The sequence below is a fragment of the Hyaena hyaena genome, unplaced genomic scaffold (genome assembly GCF_003009895.1).
Source record: "Hyaena hyaena isolate Hyena2069 unplaced genomic scaffold, ASM300989v1 scaffold_589, whole genome shotgun sequence".
NCBI lineage: Eukaryota > Metazoa > Chordata > Mammalia > Carnivora > Hyaenidae > Hyaena > Hyaena hyaena.
Window position 1 is genome coordinate 150,113 of NW_024081220.1, and position 20,621 is coordinate 170,733.

At 47.7% G+C, this 20,621-nt stretch overlaps 1 protein-coding gene across 1 annotated transcript; it reads right to left on the reverse strand.

The window, feature by feature from the left end:
* Positions 1-3,946: 3,946 nt before the first annotated feature.
* Positions 3,947-7,742, reverse strand: LOC120248403 (keratin, type I cuticular Ha8-like). The gene is made up of 7 exons (XM_039256742.1): positions 7,251-7,742; positions 6,994-7,076; positions 6,065-6,221; positions 5,524-5,685; positions 5,309-5,434; positions 4,639-4,859; positions 3,947-4,079 (listed from the first exon to the last, which is right to left on the reverse strand). Exons 1-7 carry the CDS (start codon positions 7,740-7,742, stop codon positions 3,947-3,949), a joined length of 1,374 nt encoding a protein of 457 aa, XP_039112673.1.
* Positions 7,743-20,621: the final 12,879 nt, after the last annotated feature.

Consider the following 20,621-nt stretch of genomic DNA (forward strand, 5'->3'; position numbering starts at 1 on the left):
CTTCATATTTTTTTATTTTTATTTTTTAGTGATGCAAATACAATAGTTTATTTCTTGCTCATGTAACAGTACTCCCGGATGAACAGGTGAGTGGGGTGGTCTTCTTCCAGGAAGCCATTTAGGCTGCTGTAGCCTCTGCCATTTTCAAATATGAGTTCTTTTTTTTTATTATTCCTTTTTTTTTTTTTTTGCAAATAGTTTATTGTCAAGTTGGTTTCCATATAACACCCAGTGCTCATCCCCACAAGTGCCCTCCTCCATACCCATCTTCCCCCTCCCCTCCCACACCCTCAGTTTGTTCTCAGCATTCAAGAGTCTCTCATGGTTTGCCTCTCTCCCCCTCCCCCACTATTTCCCCCCTTCTTCTCCCCCATGGTCCTTTGTTAAGTTCCTCCTAATCCTCCTATACGTGCAAACATATGGTATTTGTCTTCTCTGCCTGACCTATTTTGCTCAGCATAACACCCTCAAGGTCCATCCATGTTGCTACACATGGTCAGATTTCATTCTTTCTCATTGCCATGTAGTATTCCATCGTATAGATAAACCACATCTTCTTGATCCATTTGTCTGTTGATGGACACTTAGGCTCTTTCCATGTTTTGGTTATTGTGGAGAGTGCTGCTATGAACATTGGGGTACATGTGCCCCTATGCATCAGCACTCCTGTATCCCTTGGGTAAATTCCTAGCAGTGCTATTGCTGGGTCATAGGGGAGTTCTATTGTTAATTTTTTGAGGAACCTCCACACTGTTTTCCAGAGGGGCTGCAGCAGTTCACATTCCCACCAACAGTGTAAGAGGGTGTCCGTTTCTCCACATCCTCGCAGCATCTAGAGTCCTCTGATTTGCTCATTTTAGCCACTCTGACTGGCGTGAGGTGGTATCTCAGTGTGGTTTTGATTTGTATTTCCCTGATGAGGAGGGATGCTGAGCATCATTTCATGTGTCTGTTGGCCATCTGGATGTCCTCTTTGGAGAAGTTTCTGTTCATAACTTCTGCCCATTTCTTCACTACTTCATATTTTAAAAGGAGTTATAATATCTGACATAGAAGAATGCTAGAGAGTGGTATTCTGTTCTTGGGAAGAAAAGGAAACATTTAACACCAGGCAGGAGGAAGCTACTACCATATAAAATTCCATTTTGGGCCACCTGGGGGACTCAGTTGGTTAAGCATCCAACTTTAGCTCAGGTCATAATCTCTCGGTTCATTAGTTTGAGCCTCACATCAGGCTCTGTGCTGACAGCTCAGAGCCTGGAGCCTACTTCAGATTCTGTCTCCCTCTCTCTCTGCCCCTCTTCTACTCATGCTCATGCTCTGTCTCACTCTCTTTTTCTCTCTCAAGAATAAATAAACATTAAAAAAAATTTTAACTAAGTTTAAAAACTGTGCAGTTCTAATCAAATGTCTAACCATCAAAGAGGAAGAGAGCAAAGCAGGCTCTGTGTTTGACATAGATGTTGCTGTTCACAAGAACTAAAGAAATGCACCAGGCACAGAGTCAGGGGACCTAAAGCTGGCCAGAAGCAGGAACCTGGGTCTTTCCTAAAAGGCGGTGCTCCAAAGGCGGGCCTCAACACAACAGGCCCCATTTCATTCATTTTGCTTCTCAGAAAAAGCCAAGGCTGCAGAGGAAGCTTTCTAGCTCAGATCATGGACAAAAACCAAGCGAGTTTCTGGAAAGACTCCCGTTCCTGCCTCCAACACAGGCCAGTCAATGAACTTCAGGCAAGATGGTGACTTGTTATCATGAGAAGTTTTTCCTGAAGGTCACCCCTCACCACCACGACCACATTCAGTATTGGAAACTTTAGCCCCTAAATGCCAAGAGGCATTTTGTCCCCATGAAGACTAGGCTGCCTTGAACCATCCCAGTCTTTGGTCTGACATAGGTGGGTAAAGTGATTTCATTTCCTCATGTTGCCCTTTCTTGCATGATGGCACAAGATCTGAGAAGAAGGGAGGCTAACAGGAGCTATTTTTTTTTCAAGCAGCTGTCAACCACATTTAGAAATCAGGACTGCAAATGGACATAATAAGCATTCCCCCAAAACGTAGGCTCCAAAATGAAGTTCTACAAGAATACCAATGGCCCTTAGAATTACTGAGTGCCTCAGGGCAGCAGGGTGCAGTCTCCCATCACTTCACCACTGGTGGACCCAAAGGAGGAAAAAGGAAATGAAAGCACCCATACAACTAGGCCCCAGCTCCTTGAATGGATTCAATATAAGGGAGTTGCTAACTGCTCCACCCTACAAGGTAAAATTTTCTCATTCTTTGAACTAATGCAGATACTAAAATAAATTTGCTCTGGAATGCAAGTTATTAAGTGCTCCATTTCATTTCTGATTGCCTGTAGCCGCTAAAGGAAACTAATTCTAGCTGCCCAGAGGAAACAGCCTGAGGCCATGTGTGAACTGTGAGCAGTCTGGCTCAGCACCCACACCCCTAATTATATGACACTGGCTCTGAGTGAGGTCAATATGGTGCTTTCTCCTTCTCAGACTTTTTAAATTCCTATCATCTCGCTTAACCGTAGAATCCTGGACAGATCTAGGATGTGAGTGGGAAAGATGACACAACCCTCCCTATAGGGCAGGGGAAAACACCGAGTTAAGTGATGATTCTCAAGCCCCGTAACAAATCAGAGATAAAGTCAGGAAGACACATTCATTCTTTCAACAGATGTTTATTAAGCATCTACTCTGTACCAAGCAGTGAGCTAGGCACTGGGGAAGCATCAGGGCACAAATGCTCATCTCCAGTAAGCATTTCAGTGAGGAAACAATGGAAGAGCAGGCAATTTGAGCTGTTGATGATGACAGTAAGTAGACAGAGAGTGACAAGGCTGTGAGTTCGTGGACTGATGGCCAAGCAGGAGTTGGCAGAGGCAGTGACATTTCTGCTGAGGCCTGAATAACAAGAAAGGGGGGGAGGCATTCCATGGAGGAGGAAGAACAGGGCCCAGTCTCAGGGACGTCTGATGGAATGCACCAGCCAATGTGGTGGCATTGTGGTCAGGAAGGGGGAGGGTGGGAAGACACAAGGTGGGAGCATAGAAAGTAAACAAGAATAAAAACTTTGAAAATATTGTAATGATATATATTTCCCATTACCCTAAATCATCAGGCCCAGAAATGGTTTCAGTATTTCAGGAGAAACTACTAGAAAAAGTAAAGTCATTGTCCAAATTTTACTGTAAAATTAGATGAAGAGAGTATAGCCAGACAATAGTTATAAGAGTCAAGATTTCTAGAGAGGAGAGATTTCTTACTCTGAAATTTCCCTTTAGACAGCAAGAAGCAAGCCTGGTCCTTTGTCAGAGAAAGGAACTCTGAGTGGAGAGAGCTCAGATCTGATACAGGGAAGCCCCTACCTTACCAGAGAGGAAATGGAGCCACTCCCAAGGCAGGGTGGCAGGAGGAAAGGAGGAAGGAAGTGGATGAGCAAGTGTTCAGATATGTAGTATCCAGTTCCATTGACCCCTCACTGGGGCCATTATCTGAGGCTGCAGATGTTAAAAACAGAATCAGTACATCAGGGAGAATAACAAACAGTGAAGTTTGTTTCTCACTCTCCTGACCACAAACTGGGAATTTTCCAAGCTAAAGTTGGCACTTGAAATGCAAATGCAATTTCAGGTCCTGCCCCATCCTCACCCCATGATACTTCTTCAATCTGATCCAATGCCTGAGTCTCTCCAAGGTAGATATTTCCCAGCCACCGCTGGTGGTTGGGATCTGGCCACTGAGGACATGGAGCTAATTTGGGAAAAACTGGAGCTGTTAAAGAACGCTACTGACGAAGATTCCACTTGTGGCCTTTGGACAGGCTCTGCATACACTAAGTCATCAATATTTAGAAGCCATATTGCCTGGATGTATAACAAGCATTTCTCTTTGGGCATCCCCTTGCTCTAACCACCCCTGCTGGCACACGGCATTCAGAATCGGCTTCCAGTGCCGGCTCCACAGGCCGACCCAGGCCCACAAGTGGTGCGGGGGGCACAGCTTGGACGAGGCGTACAGGGGGAAGCCACACAGGCAGCAGAGGTGGAGCATGGATTGCAAGGGAGTCTGTGGAAAGAGAGAAAAGGTGAACACAGTTAGGGACGGGAAACGAATGATGTGTGATAGAGCACAAGGAAGGAGTCACCTCTTCAACACTACAGGACAGGGAAGCCCTGGCCATTGACCCCCTATTGTGCACCCGTAGCGCTAGACTGAGGAATTTCTGAAATGCCTTCCAGAATTAAGGTTTTCTAGATGAGAATCAGGGTCTAGCCAACAAGATAGAAAATACAAATAAGGATTAAAAAGAGAGCAAAAACAAGTTCAACAAATCTTCTGTGATCTATACTCAAATCCCCTGTTCAATGTACAGCCATGTTTCTACTCTCACCAGTGAATGGCTATGCCAAGTAGCAGCACTAGAGACCTGGCAATGGATCCCAATAGACAGTCACTCACTTCATATTCTGTCAATGAGGCAGAGTGTGAGCCAAGGACAGGGCAATGGGTCACTCAGCTGGAGCATACACTGCCTTCTTGTTTGTAGATAGCACTACTATTACCATAAGGAAATCACTAAGAATTGGGCAAATGATTGGCCAAGTAGTGCCTAAATCACACGTACTTGCAATCCTCACTCTCCAGAAGTTTCCGGTATGTGTTGATCTCGCACTCCAGCCGGGCCTTGACATCCAGCAGCACCTGGTACTCCTGGTTCTGCCGCTCCAGGTCAGCCCGGATCTCAGACAGCTGCTCCTCCACGTTGCTGATCAGGATCTGCATCTGGGCCAGCTCGGTGCCGAAGCGCGCATCCGACTCACACAGCGAGTTCTGCAGGCAGTCCTTCTGTAGTGGCAAATAACTGGGTAAGACACCTCAGTGTCCCAAATTTCAGCAGTGGAAATCATGGCCAACCTCACCATGTCATAGGACATTCCCGGAACTCTGGAGAAATCACTGCCCATATCACCACGACTTTTCACAAAACTTCTACCTGGAGGAACTGTTCATCCCTGTATTCCTAGTACCTGACCAAGTAGACACCCAAGGACATGTTGTGGAATGAGGGCCTGGACCTCCATCCTTTATTCTAAAAGAAGTGAAGTTGACTTTTTAAAGGAACCATTTTTCAGGGTCAAACCAACCTTGATGGCAAGGCATCTCCACCAGGGAGAGAGGGATCCAGCCCCTGAGTTCTGACTATTAGTGGAACTGATTAGTGGGACTTCTAATACACACTGCTGCCAGGCCATGGCCCGTGGCACCAACAGCATGGTGAGGGCAGAGGACCGTACCAAGCTGTGCTGGGCCTGAAGCTCCACCTCCAGGGCGTTCACCGTGCGCCTCAGCTCCAGGATCTCCGACTGGCAGCACTGCAGCTCCTCGGAGCAGGACATGTCTTGCTTGCTGATGCTCTCAGACTGAAGCACAAGTGCACAGAGACATCACATCACCCCGCTGCCAGGGTGCAAGCTGGGGGGCCCTCCCTGCCCCAAGGCAGCACCCTCACCTGATCCTGGAACCACTGCTCCACATCATTGCGGCCAGTCTGCATCATGGCCTCGTAGTGGCACCGCATCTCCTCCAGCACCCTGCTCATGTCCACGGTGGGCTCTGCGTCCAGCTTAATCTGGAGCTTGTCCCCCAGCTGGGCCCTCAGAATGCTCACTTCCTGCAGGAACAGAAGGACCAACACCCCGAGTGAGGAAAGAAAGGGCTTTGGACAGAGCAGATGGTACCTGAACCCCTCCTCTGACAAGCAGCATGAGGGGCAATCCCCCACTTGTGCACGAAGTGAAAGATCTTGCCCAGGATCCACTGGGAAGAGTCCATTTGGATGCCTTCCGAAATTGACAAGGCAAACCTTTAGAGACAAGGAACCTCCGCCTCTGCCACATCCTACAGAGTCAGCCTGACTCCCACACCCAGATCAGCCCCTCATCCTGATGCCAAGTGGGCATCCGAGTTCTTATCCTAGAGCCTCAGGATGGGTGGTGCTCCCTCCTCTGCCCAGTGCCCTCCCCCATGAGTCTGCAGCCCCAAGCCCACACCTGCTCATGGTTGCTCTTGAGACAGAGCATCTCCTCCTTCAGGGACTCCTGCTGGGCCTCCAGGTCGGCCTTGGCCAGGCTCAGGTCATCCAGGAGCTTGTGCATCCCACACATGTCAGCCTCCACCACCTGGCGTAGGGACAGCTCACTCTCATGCCTTCCAGGACAGGAGACGAAAGGTCAGCAGGATAACGAGGACAGCCCCTCTCAGCTGCCCCTGGTTTCCATTTCCTTTACCAATTGGGATCCTCATTTGCTTGCTGTGCTCAACACTGGCCTCAGAGATGAATAAGCCACTCTACTCAATTGGCTCATGGTCTAGCAAGGTATTCATAGTAGGTATCATTTTTACCACTGGGCATTGAAGAAACTTTGGTTCCAAAATGAACTAGCTTGCATAAGATCATGTATCTCAGGCTCCAGTACAGAACTCACACCACTAGGTTAAGCAACATCCAGGTACCTGATCAATGATTTGCTTCCTTATTCCTTGTGTTGGGCCACTTCTCTATCTCTGACCTTGGGTAGAAATGCCTAGTACTTGAGGATCCCATAGGTAAATCTGGATCCTGACCCATCCATAAATGGTCCCTCTAACTTATATATGAAATTCAGTGACTGTCCTTGCTCAGTTTATTCCTGAAATCACCTTATTCTGCTCCTGATTAGTGAGCTCAGACAGCCTTATCTTCCATTTTAGGGAAATACATGAAGGAGGAATTAACTCTACGCTATACCATACATACTGAATTTGATGGGGTTGTTTTTTTCTCAGCCAACTTCTATTAGTTTTGTCTGTAATACATATTTTTATTTGGGAAATTTAGGAAAGAAGAAACAGGCCAGTAATTCAGTCAATAAAGTATTTGGACATTGGGACTTAAGGTAAAGAAAAGAGTCACTCTGAGCCCTCTTCTGGCCATACTTACTTGATTCTAAAGTCATCAGCAGCCAGCTTGGCATTGTCAACTTGGATAATCAGCCTGGTATTCTCGGCCTTGCTGCACAGGATCTGAGGAAAACCAGGAAGACAGTTCATACACAAAACATCATACTCTGGGCTCTAGCTCTACACTGGCATCTATACTCATGCTCAAAAGAACCCAAGAACACAAAGCTACTTGAGACTGCCATGCCCTTCTGCCTTCTTCAGACCCAGCATACCCCAGGCTACTTCAGACCTCACCTTCTGCTGGAGCTCCTCGATGGTCCGGAAGTAGGACTGGTAGTCTGGACACATGCTGGACTCGTGGCATTTGCTAGACTCTCGGATCTTGGTCTCCAGCTCCGCGTTCTCCCGCTCCAGCTGGCGCACCTTCTCCAGGTAGTTGGCCAGACGGTCATTCAGGAACTGCATGGTCACCTTCTCGTGGCCATTCGGGGCGCCTTCCCCATAGTTCCAACACACTCCAATGTTGCCGGGAATGTCACGGGTCCCTGGCAAGGGGCAAGCAGTTTGGCAGCTGTGGGGCACACAGAGGCTGGGTCGGCCCAGAGGGGTTGCCCCCACACGCACCCGGTTCGCATGTGCCCAGGTGGCAGAGAGGCACAGGGATGCGGCCTTGGCCTCTGCCCCTGGCTGGCCCCCAATGTCAGTGGTGGAGCCGCAGACATTTGTGGCTTCGGGCATCTGGGTGCTGCCCAGACAGTGAGGTGAGCTGATGTAGCAGGAGGTCATGGTGTTGGGCTGAGGTAATACAGGAGCTTCAGAGCAGCTGGGAAGGCCAAGCCACTGAGTGTGACAATCCCCTTCCCTGCTAGGCCTTTTATACCCCATCCCAGGTGGGTGTTGGCTCAATGCTTTGACCTCAGTGCCTTGATTCTCTACCTCCTGTTGTACCGTCATCCTGTTACTCAGCTGTTGAGTTTACCATTAAGAGTTCTTTGCCTCATTAAAGGAATGTTGATGAATTTGAGGTGCCTCCTGGCTCTTTGATATCAGGGTGTCTGTTGATGGGAAGTCAGAAACTTTTATTATTTTTCAAAGAACAAAATCCTTTTAGCCATCAGATGTTTATACCTTGACTAGAGTTGATGTGCCCACACTGAAGGAATGATTGTTCCTGTTGGTCATAGGATGAACTCCTATGACCACAATGGTGCCCGCCTGGGTTAAGACTAAACCAGCCTTCTCTATCCAGGGAAGAGCCTGGTTCCTGCTGATAAATGTTATGGGTTTGGGTTATCAAAAATTTCACATTTCTTCTTACTTCTTTTGCCTTTCATACTCACTTTGGGGGCGATACAACTTTGATAAGTCCGTTCATTCAACATGCATCTTCTAGCACATCCTATGTGCCAGGCACTGTGCCAGGCACCTGCCATACAATTAGTTAAGCCTGACATAGTTCCTGCCCACCAGAAAACAACCCAAACTTAGGTAGCCATACATATTTTAAATAGGTTGTCTGAGAAGGTCATCAGCATTAGGGAGATCCTGAACCTTGCCTGATCTGGACCAGGAAAGGTAAGCTTAGTTAACCCAGAAACAAGCAAAATGAACAATAATCTTTTTAAATTCCAAGGCTGTGAAACTCAATGGACACTGAGTTACCAGAGTCAGTATGGGGGGTTTTCCTGCCTTACTTCCTTGATTCTAAAGTTCTTTACTGAGCCCTTGCATATGTGTTAGGGTATTTATCAATAATATTGTTTAATCCTTCCTACCATCCTGTAAGGTGGATATTCTTAGGAAAACTTTACAAAAGAAAGAAATATGACATTGAGGACCAGAGACATGAAGTTGTTTTTCTAAGATCAACCCCCTTACAAAGTGGCAAAGCCTGGTGTCAGCATCATTTCATTCTACTCCAGAACCCATTCTTGTTCTCTTCACCTTGCCCACCCCCCAATAGAAGAATAAGTGTGTCATTGCCAGAACTAATAAGGATTATAAGGTCTAGAAATTGGACAAGAAGTTGAAGTTAAGAGATAAAATAAGAATTTAACATTCTATTTTATTCTTTGTGTCTCAGAAAATACAAATGTTGGGATTCCAGAGCAATAGGGCAAAGTTTCTCCAAGGACCATGTAGAAGGATGTCCAGGAGAAATCTCCATCTCCAAAATTATTATACCCCACTAGCTTTTGGTATCAGAGAACCAAGAGTGCTGACTACTAAGGTCCCAAAAGTTCTCTCTCAAAACTTGTGGCAGGAGATAGATTGTCCCTAGGACTGAGACAGACCTAATATGGAGTAAAACTAAGTTATCAGAGTCAGTATGGGGGTTATAACTAACTCTTTGAAAAAATGAATGTTTTCCAGTGCTCTAAGCATTGAGCCAAAGCTGAATAGACATCTCTATAGGGACCAGATATGTATATATGAAACATAAGCTATTGGAGTTCTATCAAGAAGAAATACAGAAGTCTGAGACTTCTGTCCAGATTGGGTTTCCCAGGAAAGGTAACTAGTGGTCAGCTCTGTCCTAAGGGTTACTCAGAGCTCATCAATGAATAACTCTTTATAGACATGATAATTAGAAGATCTCACCAGAACCAACCCATCTCATCCTTCAGAGGCCTCTGGGTGCAATCTGCATAGGTTGCATCTTCAAACACCCCTTTGTTACTCTCCTCTGTCTCATAACATAGCAACAAGCTTCTCTATAAACCAAAGAACTAGACTTATAAAGTCATTTCTTTTGACCCGCTAAATTGAATCTATCTTTTGACTTTATTCTCTGGCAGGATTCATTCCATTAGCTGAAAACTCATGATTTCTTCCATCTCAAAATACACAACACTTGTTACTGCATAACATCACTGCTGAGGCTTTCTATGTCTGAATGACGCTCCTCTCTACGGAATCTTCATCATGGTCCTGGCTTGGGCTTCTAATGAGCGTGCTGTTTTGCATAATGACCCTGATGTTGCATCTCTTTGTAAAGTTGCTTGGTTCCGCTGATTTGCATTTTTCTCAAAGGAGATGAGTGTGGGGTGAGGATCCTTGTCCTCATATCTAAGACTGCCTTTCTTCCCAACCCTTTAAAAAGAGTCCCTCTGGCCTTTGGTAACCAAAGATGAGCCAGATTCAGTGACAAGATGTGGTGAAGACAGAGTGTGAGAGATGGAAGCCTTCAGCCCTTCTTCACTCACCTGTGTGCACACAGTTCTCTCTGTGAGTCTGACGTTAGCAATACTAGTCTCTAGTGGCAGGAAGCCTACTGCAGATGGGAAGGCAGAGCAGTGGCCTTGGGATGCTATTTTCAAAGATGGTGTTGTTACAGATGGGTGTATCTCAACCAGTGAGAGGGAAAGGCATGGACCTATAGACTAGTACCCAGAAATTGCACCTAACCCCCAGCCTACTTTTTCTATGCCGTGGCTCCTGCTGCAGGAAGATGCATGGAGAGCATCCAAGGGTTTGTGTCATGGGAACATTGCCCATCACATAATACAATGGATGCATACGTTGAAGACAGCTCCTGTGTGTGGAGCCTCATACTGCCATGTCTTCTAGCTGTTAGGAAATGGTGCCAAAGAAAATTGTGGGTCAAATAAATTCAGGAAGACTCTTAAGAGAAGAGAAACAAATAATAATAATAAGTAATAACTCATCTATTATTCTAGATATGCAACTCTAGAGGCTTTGATGAATGGAAAAGGCATACGTTTATTCAAATTAGATAGTATTTTATCATCAGGTTTATCAGATACAGCTCTATGGATCCACAAAGTTTATTCACTTAATCAATGTTGATTTCCTCCTACGATGACATCCTCTAGACCCTAGGAGTGCATCTATAAAAGACACAGTCCCTGCCTTAGAGTGAGGGAGACATTTGTGACAAGGCATCACAGTGGCCTATGATGGTGGTGCCACACTCACTCTGAGTTCTTCAGTCATGTCATCATCTTCCTTCCCACTACCATTACCCTGAGAATGGCCCAAGAGCAGAATCTATTTTTTCCTTTGCAACTGTCTATTCTGTACACCAAGTAATTCTCTGTGGCATCAGCTAGGTGTCCTATAGTTCAATTTAATTCCTAAGTTATCTATCTGGATTTAGCATCAGATCCCACAAGGTAAGGGCTCAGCCTCACAAGGCTGCCCTTTTTCAGACACTGATCATAAGTCCCAGGTTGTCACCTGTCCTTCTGAATAACTGGCTATAAATTAGTGTTTTCATGACCCCTTCTTTTGGTGTGATAATTTGCTGGGATGACTCACAGAACTCAGGGAAACATGCATATTTACCAATTTAGTATCAAGGATATTATAAAGGACATGATGAGTAACCTGATAAAGAGACACATAGGACAAGATATGTGGGGAGGGGTGCAGAACTTTCATGCCCTCTCTGAACAAGCCATACTCCCTGCACCTCCACACATGCACCAAGCCAAAAACTCTCTGAATCCTGTACTTCAGGGATTGTTATGGAGGCATTATTATATAGGTATGATCGATCACTAACTCAGCCTCCAGTCCCTCTCTCCTTCCTAGAGGATGGTGAGTGAGGTGGACAATGCCAAGATTCTAATCATAGCTTACTCTTTGTGGTGACCAATCCCCATCCAAGAGCCCACCAAGAGTGGCCTCATTGGAACAAAAGACATGCCTAGCACCCAGGAAATCCCAAGGGATTTAAGAGCTCTGTGTCAGGAACCAGGATCAAAAACCAAATAACAGAACAAAAGATGCTCCTAGTGTTCTTACCACTTAGGAAATTACAGAGCTTTAGGAGCCCTGTGCCAGGAACTGAGGGCAGAGACCAATGTATATATATATTTTTTAGAAAATATCCAAACTTAATTTCTGAACTGCCTGATCTCAACCAGTTTATGTAACCTTCAAATGCATTTGCTTTCTCCTATGAATGCTTACAATAATATTTATATCCAGGGCTACTAGTAAGAGTAAAGGCTATCTGGTGGACAGAACTAACATAATGCCTAGCACAGAGTAAGCACTTAATAAATATCAGTTCCCTTCCCCTGCAGGGTCTCCAACTATCACCATCACCCCCCTTTAAAAAGCTTAGTGTTTTCATGGGGTGCCTGGGTGGCTCAGTTGGTTAAGCATCTGATGCTTGGTTTCAGCTCAAGTCATGATTTCACAGTTTCATGAGTTCAGGCCCCATGTTGGGCTCTGTGCTGCCAGCACAGAGCCTGCTTGGGAATATCTCTCTCTCTCTCTCTCTCTCTCTCTCTCTCTCTGCCCCTCCCCCACTCATGCTATCTCTGTCTCTCTCAAAATAAATAAGTAAACTTAAAAAATATATATGTGTTAAGAATCTTAGTGTTTTCAGAACTGAAAAATCAGAATGGCTTATAAATACATGAATGTATGCTAGAGTTTGATGTAGTCTCACTTCTTTATTTTTTTTTTATTTTGTTACTTCTGCTTTATGTGTCATATCCAAGAAATCACTGCCACAACCCATTTTTCCCCCATGTTTTCTTCTAGAAGTTTTATGGATCTGGGTTTTATAATTAAGTCTTTAATCCATTTCAGGTTACTTTCTGTGAGTGGTGTAAGATAGGCGTGACCATCCATTTTTCCCAGCACCATTTATTGAAGAGACTATCATTTTCTCATTGAGTATTCTTGGCTCCCTTGTCAAATATTATTAATTGGCTACATATACATGGGCTTAGTTCTTGAATCTCTTGATTCCATTCCATTGGTCTATGCATCTGTTTTTGTGCCACTACCATAGGGCTTCTGTATCTACAGCTCTACAATATAGCTTGAAATCAGGGAAAGTAAGGCCTCTCCCTTTGGTCTTCTTCAGACGTATTTTTTTAAGCTCCCCAAGTGGTTCCAATGTGCAGTTGAGACTAAGAGGCAGTGACTTAGAAGAGCAAGGAGAGAGAGAATGGGAAAACCATTGTGGTATCCTGAAACCCAGCACTGTGGAGTCACACAGTTGCAGGCTCTGGCTCTACTAAGGTTCCTAAGCCACAGAGCCTTCATAGTCTCCTGTGGAAAGTGCAATTATGAAATTTGCCCTGAGAGTTACTCAAGAGGATTCACAGCCCTAGAAATCAGCATTCCGTGGCTAATGAAACTACTTCTCATAAAGCAGTACGAAGCCACAAAACCTTATCTGTAATTCTGACATCCAAAACATTCTGAAAAACAAGTTTTCTCCTAACTCGTTTGTCTTTGTACGGTGATTATTTATCCCACTCAGCAGAACTGTCCATACACTTCATGGCAGAATCAGTAAGGAGTTTGTTCACAAGATCTTCCCCGCAGCCATCAGAGGTCTGGGAGAAAGAGCACCCAGCCACTGGTTGGAGGGGAGGGAGGGATGGAGAATGACTCTATGAGGAATCCACCTTCTCATACTTTTCGGGTACCTATGAAGAGTGGGTCAGGATCAGAACATTGAGTCTAGTGTGTAGTTGAAGCCTGTGAGGGGAGAGCCACTCCCCTGGGCAACGTGGGGACCCATCCAAAATGTCCCTCACCTGCAGAGGAGAGGCATTCACAGAAAGGAAAGAAGAAGTTCAAAGGCTCAGGTCCTCCTTGGCTTAGCATCTGGGAAGGAGCTTCTGGGAGCGCAGGGGCTGGGTGTGGCATCCACCAGACAGAGGGAAATGGGAGCTAGAAGGAGAGGGTCTCAGACAAGATCCCTTTCCTCCCAGACCCATGAGATCAGGACAGGTCTGTGTGTCCCACAAGCAGGCTGTGACTTGGGTCTTCTAGACTCATGACCCATAGATCCCTTTTGCTATCATCAAGGTGGAGCTGAACCCCCTCTCAATCACCCATCCTCCACCCAGCCCCAGGGAATCTGGGGTGCCTTATGCACTCTTAACCAGTATCAGAGTGACAGAATGCTTCCAAGTCCTGGCCGTGGTACTTAATGCCTGAGGACAGGACACAGAAGGCAGGGCCCAATTATTTGGCCCCTTCTCCACCCCAGGAGAGCCTCCTTCTAGGGCTGACAAGGCAGGATTAGGGCTGTGTTTTCATTTAAGGAGGGGGTGTTTCTGGACAGTCTCTGCTCCCAGCGCTGCCCCTCACTAGCGGGGTGGCCCGAAGCAAGCCAGCCAGTTCTTCTGGTCCCTGGTTTCCCCACTGAAAATGCAAGCTCTGGAACAGACCATGGGCTTGAACTCTTGAGCACAACCCAAGTAAGAATTACACTGCACATTTTGCAACTGTACATGTGCAAGACACACATATCATTTTCTATTCTGTTCTCTCTTGCTCTCTCTCTCTGTCTCTCTCTCTCCCTCCCTCCCTCCCTGTCTCAAGCTGATCAAAATCCACTAAGATGACTTCACAGACCTTCAGTGGATCACAGCCATAGTTTAAAATACACCCCACCAGTGCCCACTATAACTCAGTGATGTAATCTTACAACAGTAGACACATTCAACAGGCACCTTCATTTATTAATTTATTCTTTTAATTTATTGGGCAGGAACCAGAAGAGAGATGTAGCTCCTCAAGCGATACAGAAGGAACATGGCCCCACTAAGAGAACTTGAACATCAAAACACAGGTGGAAATCATGGGAAGCCACAGAGCTGCAGGGGTGCCCCACCTCAGAGATGAGCCGTCTGTAAGGTGGGTGTCGGCCATCGGGGAGTCTCTGGCTTCCTGCATCTCTCACATGCGGCATCGGGAAGGTCCCCAATGCCCTGTGTACAGGGTCCAGCGCTACCCCAGCAGCCTCGGACACACAGGGTGGGCTCAAGGAGGAGGTGTTGTGTGGGGCTTGTTGGGTGCAGGCCATAGGACCCCCTTGTGTGTCGCCTGAGGGAGCAGCGTGTGAATTGAAGGCATTCTGCAACCCAGATGCACAGAGATGGTCCATCCTCAAGCCCAGCCACCAAGTAAAGGCACACTTGGCTGAGTCTCTGCCCACCTGCCTTACTAGCTCAGGCCCCGGGGCAAATTACGTTCTCTGAGCCCCATGTCTTCATCTGCAATAACAAGGACAGTAACGTTAACTGCATGGCCTGGTATTAAGTCTCAGGGGAAATAATGCTGAAATCCACAGGAAGAGAGAAAACAGGGCTCACCAGAGAGGATCGGTCTTCTGTTCACACGTAGGTGATCTTACCACACGCAACACTCCAAATACTTTGCTGCCACATGAGTTCTCTTGCTGCCATCATTCTCTGAACCTCAGTTTCTTCGATTACAAAATGGGGCCCCTAGACCCCCACATACTCCTTTAGCTATAGCACAAGCAGAACTGACTAGGCCTGATAGAGTTCAGGGGAGTCCAGCCAGATTTTTTTAATTAAAGAAAAATGGCATATCTTTAAATATATATATTTAAGGTAGGCCTTATCATGTCACATGGATTCAGTGAAGGAAAACAAAGTGCCCAGCGTATCAGGAACATTCCATCCACAGATATTCTTCCTTCTCCCTCACCCTGCTCATGGCCCAAGGCCACTGGCTAAAAGGAAAGAACCAAAATGAAGGGCCAGGCATGAAAGCAGCTGGGCACTCTGAGGAAGCAAAAAGCCAAGTGTCCGCTGGGACAGGGGAGCACCCATGGCTGAGAAGGAAGGAGCTCAAGTGCTCTGGGCAGGTGTGTGATGTAGGATTGTCACAATGCATGATGCATCAGCGTCCTGGAGATGCCACAAACACTGGCCCTCCTCAGCCTCACGTGTACCTGCAGCCCTTGCTCCAAGAAGGTTCCAGCATGCGGTGATCTCGCCCTCCGGCTGGGCTTGATGTCCAGCAGCACCTGGTGCTGCCGGTTCTGCCTCTCCAGGTCAGCCCAGACCTCGGCCACCTGGGCCTCCACACTCCCGTCAGAAGCTGGATCACCGCTGGTTCCAGTGGTCACCAGACCCAGCCCTGTCCTATGGAACTGCCATTATGCAGGGACCAGTCTCCATGAGCAGTTCCCCTCCTCAAATAAGAGAGGGCGAACTGCGCTCCTTGTCAGTGCCTTTCAGGGCATCTCTTTGGAGAAGTTAAGTTCTGTTCCCTGAGTGACCATCTCGCGTCTCCCTGGAGCCGCACGGCCTTGAAGGCGCAGCAGCCATCACCAAGAGGTAGAGCTCACTGAGAGCGGGGGCCTTGAATCTCAGCACAGGAGCCCCCGAGAGAAGGGGCAATAGAACGGAGGGGTGCCGCCGTGTTGGAACTAAAGGAACTTAGAGTGATGTCAACCCCTTCCCACTTTAGCCAGAGATCAGAGGGGCTGTGAGTCCCTCAGGGATGCAGAGCAAGTCAGCCACTGGGTCCAGACTGCGGCCCAGGGCTCCTGACGCCAGCACATTTTCTTCCCTCTACGCCAAATCTTTCCTATTAAAAGGCCAAACGGTAAATATTTCATGCTTTGCAGGCCATACAGGCTATTTGCACTACAACTGCTCGACCCCACCACTGGGGCACAGGGCAGACCCAGATGGTGCGGCCATGTTCCAGTATGAACTTATTCACCGAAACAGACAGCAGCTGGGTGCGACCTGTGAGCCGCAGCTTGCTAACCCCGCTCTCTGCGACACAGCAAATGAGGCCTAAAAACCGGCTCCCTCACAGCACGTGGGGAGACCGTTAGCCTGCCCTGGAGCCAGGGCGCTGGGGCAGGGGAAGGGCATCGCCCAGGTGGACTGCAGAAGTGGACACTGGACCCTCCCCTGCACCAAGGCATTTAAACTGAGACTGGTAGTCCGTCCAGATGCCCTTTAAGCTCAGAGCAAAGCAAAGCTGCCCGGGTAGGGGCGGGTGGGGAGGGGGTTGGTGTGATGGCATTGCCACTGCTGCCACTCCTGTTCTTTCTGAAACTTGGGTGTCAAATGGCTCCAGAAAGTGACTCGGCTGCATAGTCACGGGGGGAGTCAGAACACGAGGGGACTCGTGTGCCAGACAAAGCAGATTTTCTTTCATCGGCATTAATGGAGCACTTATAAGTGCCGGATACCATGATAGACACTTCAGATGCATTGTGTCCCAGTGACTCGGCGAAGGAGGTAGAATTACCCCGCTTTCCAGACGGGAAGGAGCCTACACGGCACAGAAGGGTAGGAGACCTGCAGAAATCACATGGCGTGGGGCGGCAGAACTGGGATTCCAGCACAGGGTTTCTTTTTTTTTTTTTAATAGTTTATTGTCAGGTTGGTTTCCATATAAGACCCAGCGGCACGGGATTTCTGAAGCCGAAGTCACTGATGGTTTCCATTACGGCAAGAGGCTCATCTGTGTAATTTGGTCACTTATTTAGGGCTAAGGGAGAGGGACTCTTTGGAAATAAATTACCTCAACCAGTTGTTCCAAAGGATAAGAGGCAAACGACCTTAGGAAATTTCTATTTAGCAAAATTGAGATCATCACGCTCAAGTGCTACAATTTACGAAACACGGGAAGAGAATTGTTTTATTGCTAATGATCTTCCCAGTTACCACCCGGCATGTCCTTTTTTTGATCATACTGGAGAAGCGGTCCCAATATAAGAGGGAGGGTTCCGATCAGTGTAATTCAGTCCACAAACTGTCTCGGTGGCGCTCCCAGTCACTGTGTCCAGCTGCTGGGCCTTTCTCTCTAGAAGCCGTCACCCTCTGGCCAAGCTGCCCCGAGCCCAGCTCTGCCCCGTGGGCCTTCACTCCCACGCCCAGGAGGAGGCGTCTCCCTAGGACAGTGAGACGCAGAGCCAAGGCTGCGCACCAGTCTCCTTAATGGCCTCAGGGAAAGTCTCATCTATGAAATGCACATCCTCTTTCTTGTCCAGTCCCCACTCAGGGAGGATCCTGCTCCCTGTGGGAGTTTCTCCCACACATCAAATAAGACAGCTTTTATTACTTTGCCGTGGTCCTGCCTAAGTTTTCCTATAAACTGGAGTTCATTAAATCCAAATGCTTTGATATGAGGACAGACTTCCTCTGAGGATCCCCATACGTGTAGCTCTGGGTCCACTTTCCGGGAGGTCCTGGTGCTGGTGGGCAGAAGTGTTTGCTAGCGTCTACACCCATGGCTTCTGCATCCCTCACAAAGTGGAGATGGGCCAGAAGGATAGCTGTCAGCCTCCCCAGCTTGGAAGTATCATCCCGACACAAGATGGTGGCCGTCCGTGGCCAGCAGAGGGGGGAGTACCCGCTGGGCCTGAGCCTTGGGGCTTGGTTTCCTATAAAAAGCTTTAATAGGCATTTGGGTTGTCAGACAGGTCTTGGCCAGTCGGATGACACACAGGGTGGAAACGGGGACCAGGTTGGATTGGACAGTATGCTCTGAGGGGAAAGGAGCCTGCGCAAGTCCCCAGAGGGCCCAGGGAGCCTGGACTCCTGGCCTACAGCCCCTGTGTCATTCCTCCTGGCCTCAGCCTGAGGTCTGTGATCTTACTGAGTCAAATGCTCCAAGGATAAGGAGATTCTGAGTTTGGTGGTTTCCAGTTATTTTTTTAACTGGGAACTATAGTCCCGGGAAGGGGTTTCAGCATCTCAGAGAAAAGGTCTCTGTTCTTAGGGACAGGAAAGAAGGCAAAAAGAAAAGTATTTATTAGCCTGAAATAATAATAAACCTTAGTGCTTGGAGAAAACACAAAGGGCTCAGGGAGACCCGCTAGGCTGGCGTCAGAGCGCTTACTTTGATTCCCACCTGTTGATTGTGTGTCTGTGACCTCATCCTTTCCAACTCTCTGGGCCTTAGGCTCCCCATCCATAAATGGAAGAGGCTGGGCTAGATCATCTGGAAGGCTCCTTAAGATTCTCACAGTTTAGGATAGTGCTGTTGAATAGAACTTTCTGGAATAACGGAGATATTCTACAGCTGCACTCTGGTATGGGACCCCTAGCCACATGTAGGTACTGAGCATTTGAAATGTGGATAGTATAATTGAGGACCTGAATTTTTCAATTTTATTTCATTAAAAATTCAATAGCCACGTGCAGTTTGTGGCTACTGTATGGGACAGGACGGAACAGGCCTAGGCTTTCAGAACCACAGATCTGGTTCTGTTCAGTCTATTGTGTTTATCAAGCTAAGCACATTCTAGACAAATTTACACAGGGACTGAACTGAAGAGGGATTGCCGGGTTGTACTCAGTTATGAGACTATCCAGATGGCCAGAAGCTCCTCTCCCTTGGCGTTCCAGCTCACTGAGATGCTACCCCCACCTCCCCACTCAGGAGCCACAGCTGGCTAAGCCGTGTGTTTGTGTCTCCACTCAGGCTCACGGCCCTGCCTGCCAAGTCTGCGTGCAGGATCCTGTCCTGAGAGCCCCGGAGCCCCAGGCGCCTTCAGGAGCCAATCTCACTTCTCGCCATTTCTTGGCAATTCCAGAGGGCAGATCATGAATAGAAACATCACTTCAGCTCATTAAGGAAGAACAGCATGTTTGGAGGCTGAGGTTCAGAAAGGTGTACAAGATTCCTGCTTCTGGCCCTTTCCTCTCAATGCGCCATGGCCGGTCTCGCCAAGTCAGGTCCTCGGTGGAGCCTCCAGATTGAGCCCTTAGTTTTTCCTTCCCACTGTCACAACTTGAGCTGAGACCCCATTAGCTTCTTCCACATACTAGTTATCAGCTCTGTCCCTGCCCCTCGGCCATCCTTTTTACACTCCTCGGTGAAACTTTCTAAAAGGCCACTCCGGCCATGCCATCCTTGGGCTCAGAACCTGCAGCTGCCGTCCCCCTGCAGGATGGAGTCTAGGCTCTTTGTGGGGTACCCGAGGCCTCCCCATGATCTGACTGACACCTTCCTACCACATGAGCTTTAGTCCCACCAGCTTTCCACCGGGACCCGCCCCTCCAGCCAGCAAGGCCACTCAGGGCCTCTGGAGCAGGACCCTGGCTTCCATGCAGGCCCCACGCACCTCTACCTCTCTTTTGCTCTGTAGACATTCGGGCCCATCTCAAATGCCACCAGCTGCGGGAAGCCTTCCCTGCTCGCCTCAGCCTGGCACTTTCTCCCAGCCTTTGTCCGCATGTGCTCTTTCTAGGTAGCAATTTGCCATGCAGCAGAGTGCATCGAATACATGTTTCAGAGGACACAGCTGGACCTGGGCTCGAATCTTGGTCCTTGCATGTAACTTCGGGCAATTGTTCTGCACTCCTCAGTTTTCCATTTCTAAAATGGACACGATGCCTACCTTACATGCTGATTGGGCAAGCTGCATAGGCTGGTCTATACTGTGTGCTCGGTGCAGTACCATGTGCACCATATGTGCTCAGCAAGTGCTAGTCTTGGTTATTATTATTTACACACACTGAGCCCCAGCTCTGTCACCAGTCATAGGCATCTGGACAGTGGGGATCACTTGCATTATTTTGTAGCCCCTGCATAGAGCTGTAGTTTGCAAATATGAGGACTCAGAATATGACTTGCTTGTTTATCCCTGGGGCCTAACAGTCCTGGGTCCACTACTTACTAGTTGTATGATGCTGGGCAAGTTTTTTAACCTCTCTGGCTCTCAGTGTCCTCATTTACAAAGGGGAGAAAAGAATGGTACCTTTTTTCACAAGTTTTTGCAACATTTAATGGGGCACTAATGAAGTGTCTTGGGGACGATCCCAGGGGTTTAGTAAGCAGGCCATTAGTGAAGGTTTTTTGAATGAATGAATGAATGATCCCATTGTAACAGCTGTAATGAGGTGAAGAGGGGGGGTCATAACAGTATTCTTCTTGATTACA

What these genes read in the sequence shown, in the direction of transcription:
- LOC120248403 (XM_039256742.1), bottom strand. Translation starts at nt 7,742, where the DNA reads ATGACCTCCTGCTACATCAGCTCACCTCACTGTCTGGGCAGCACCCAG. An exon ending in AGCAGTGGTTCCAGGATCAG is followed by an intron (nt 5,435 to 5,523) that starts GTGAGGGTGCTG and finishes CTTGTGCTTCAG; the next exon opens with TCTGAGAGCATCAGCAAGCA. An exon ending in TTCAGGCCCAGCACAGCTTG is followed by an intron (nt 4,860 to 5,308) that starts GTACGGTCCTCT and finishes TTGCCACTACAG; the next exon opens with AAGGACTGCCTGCAGAACTC.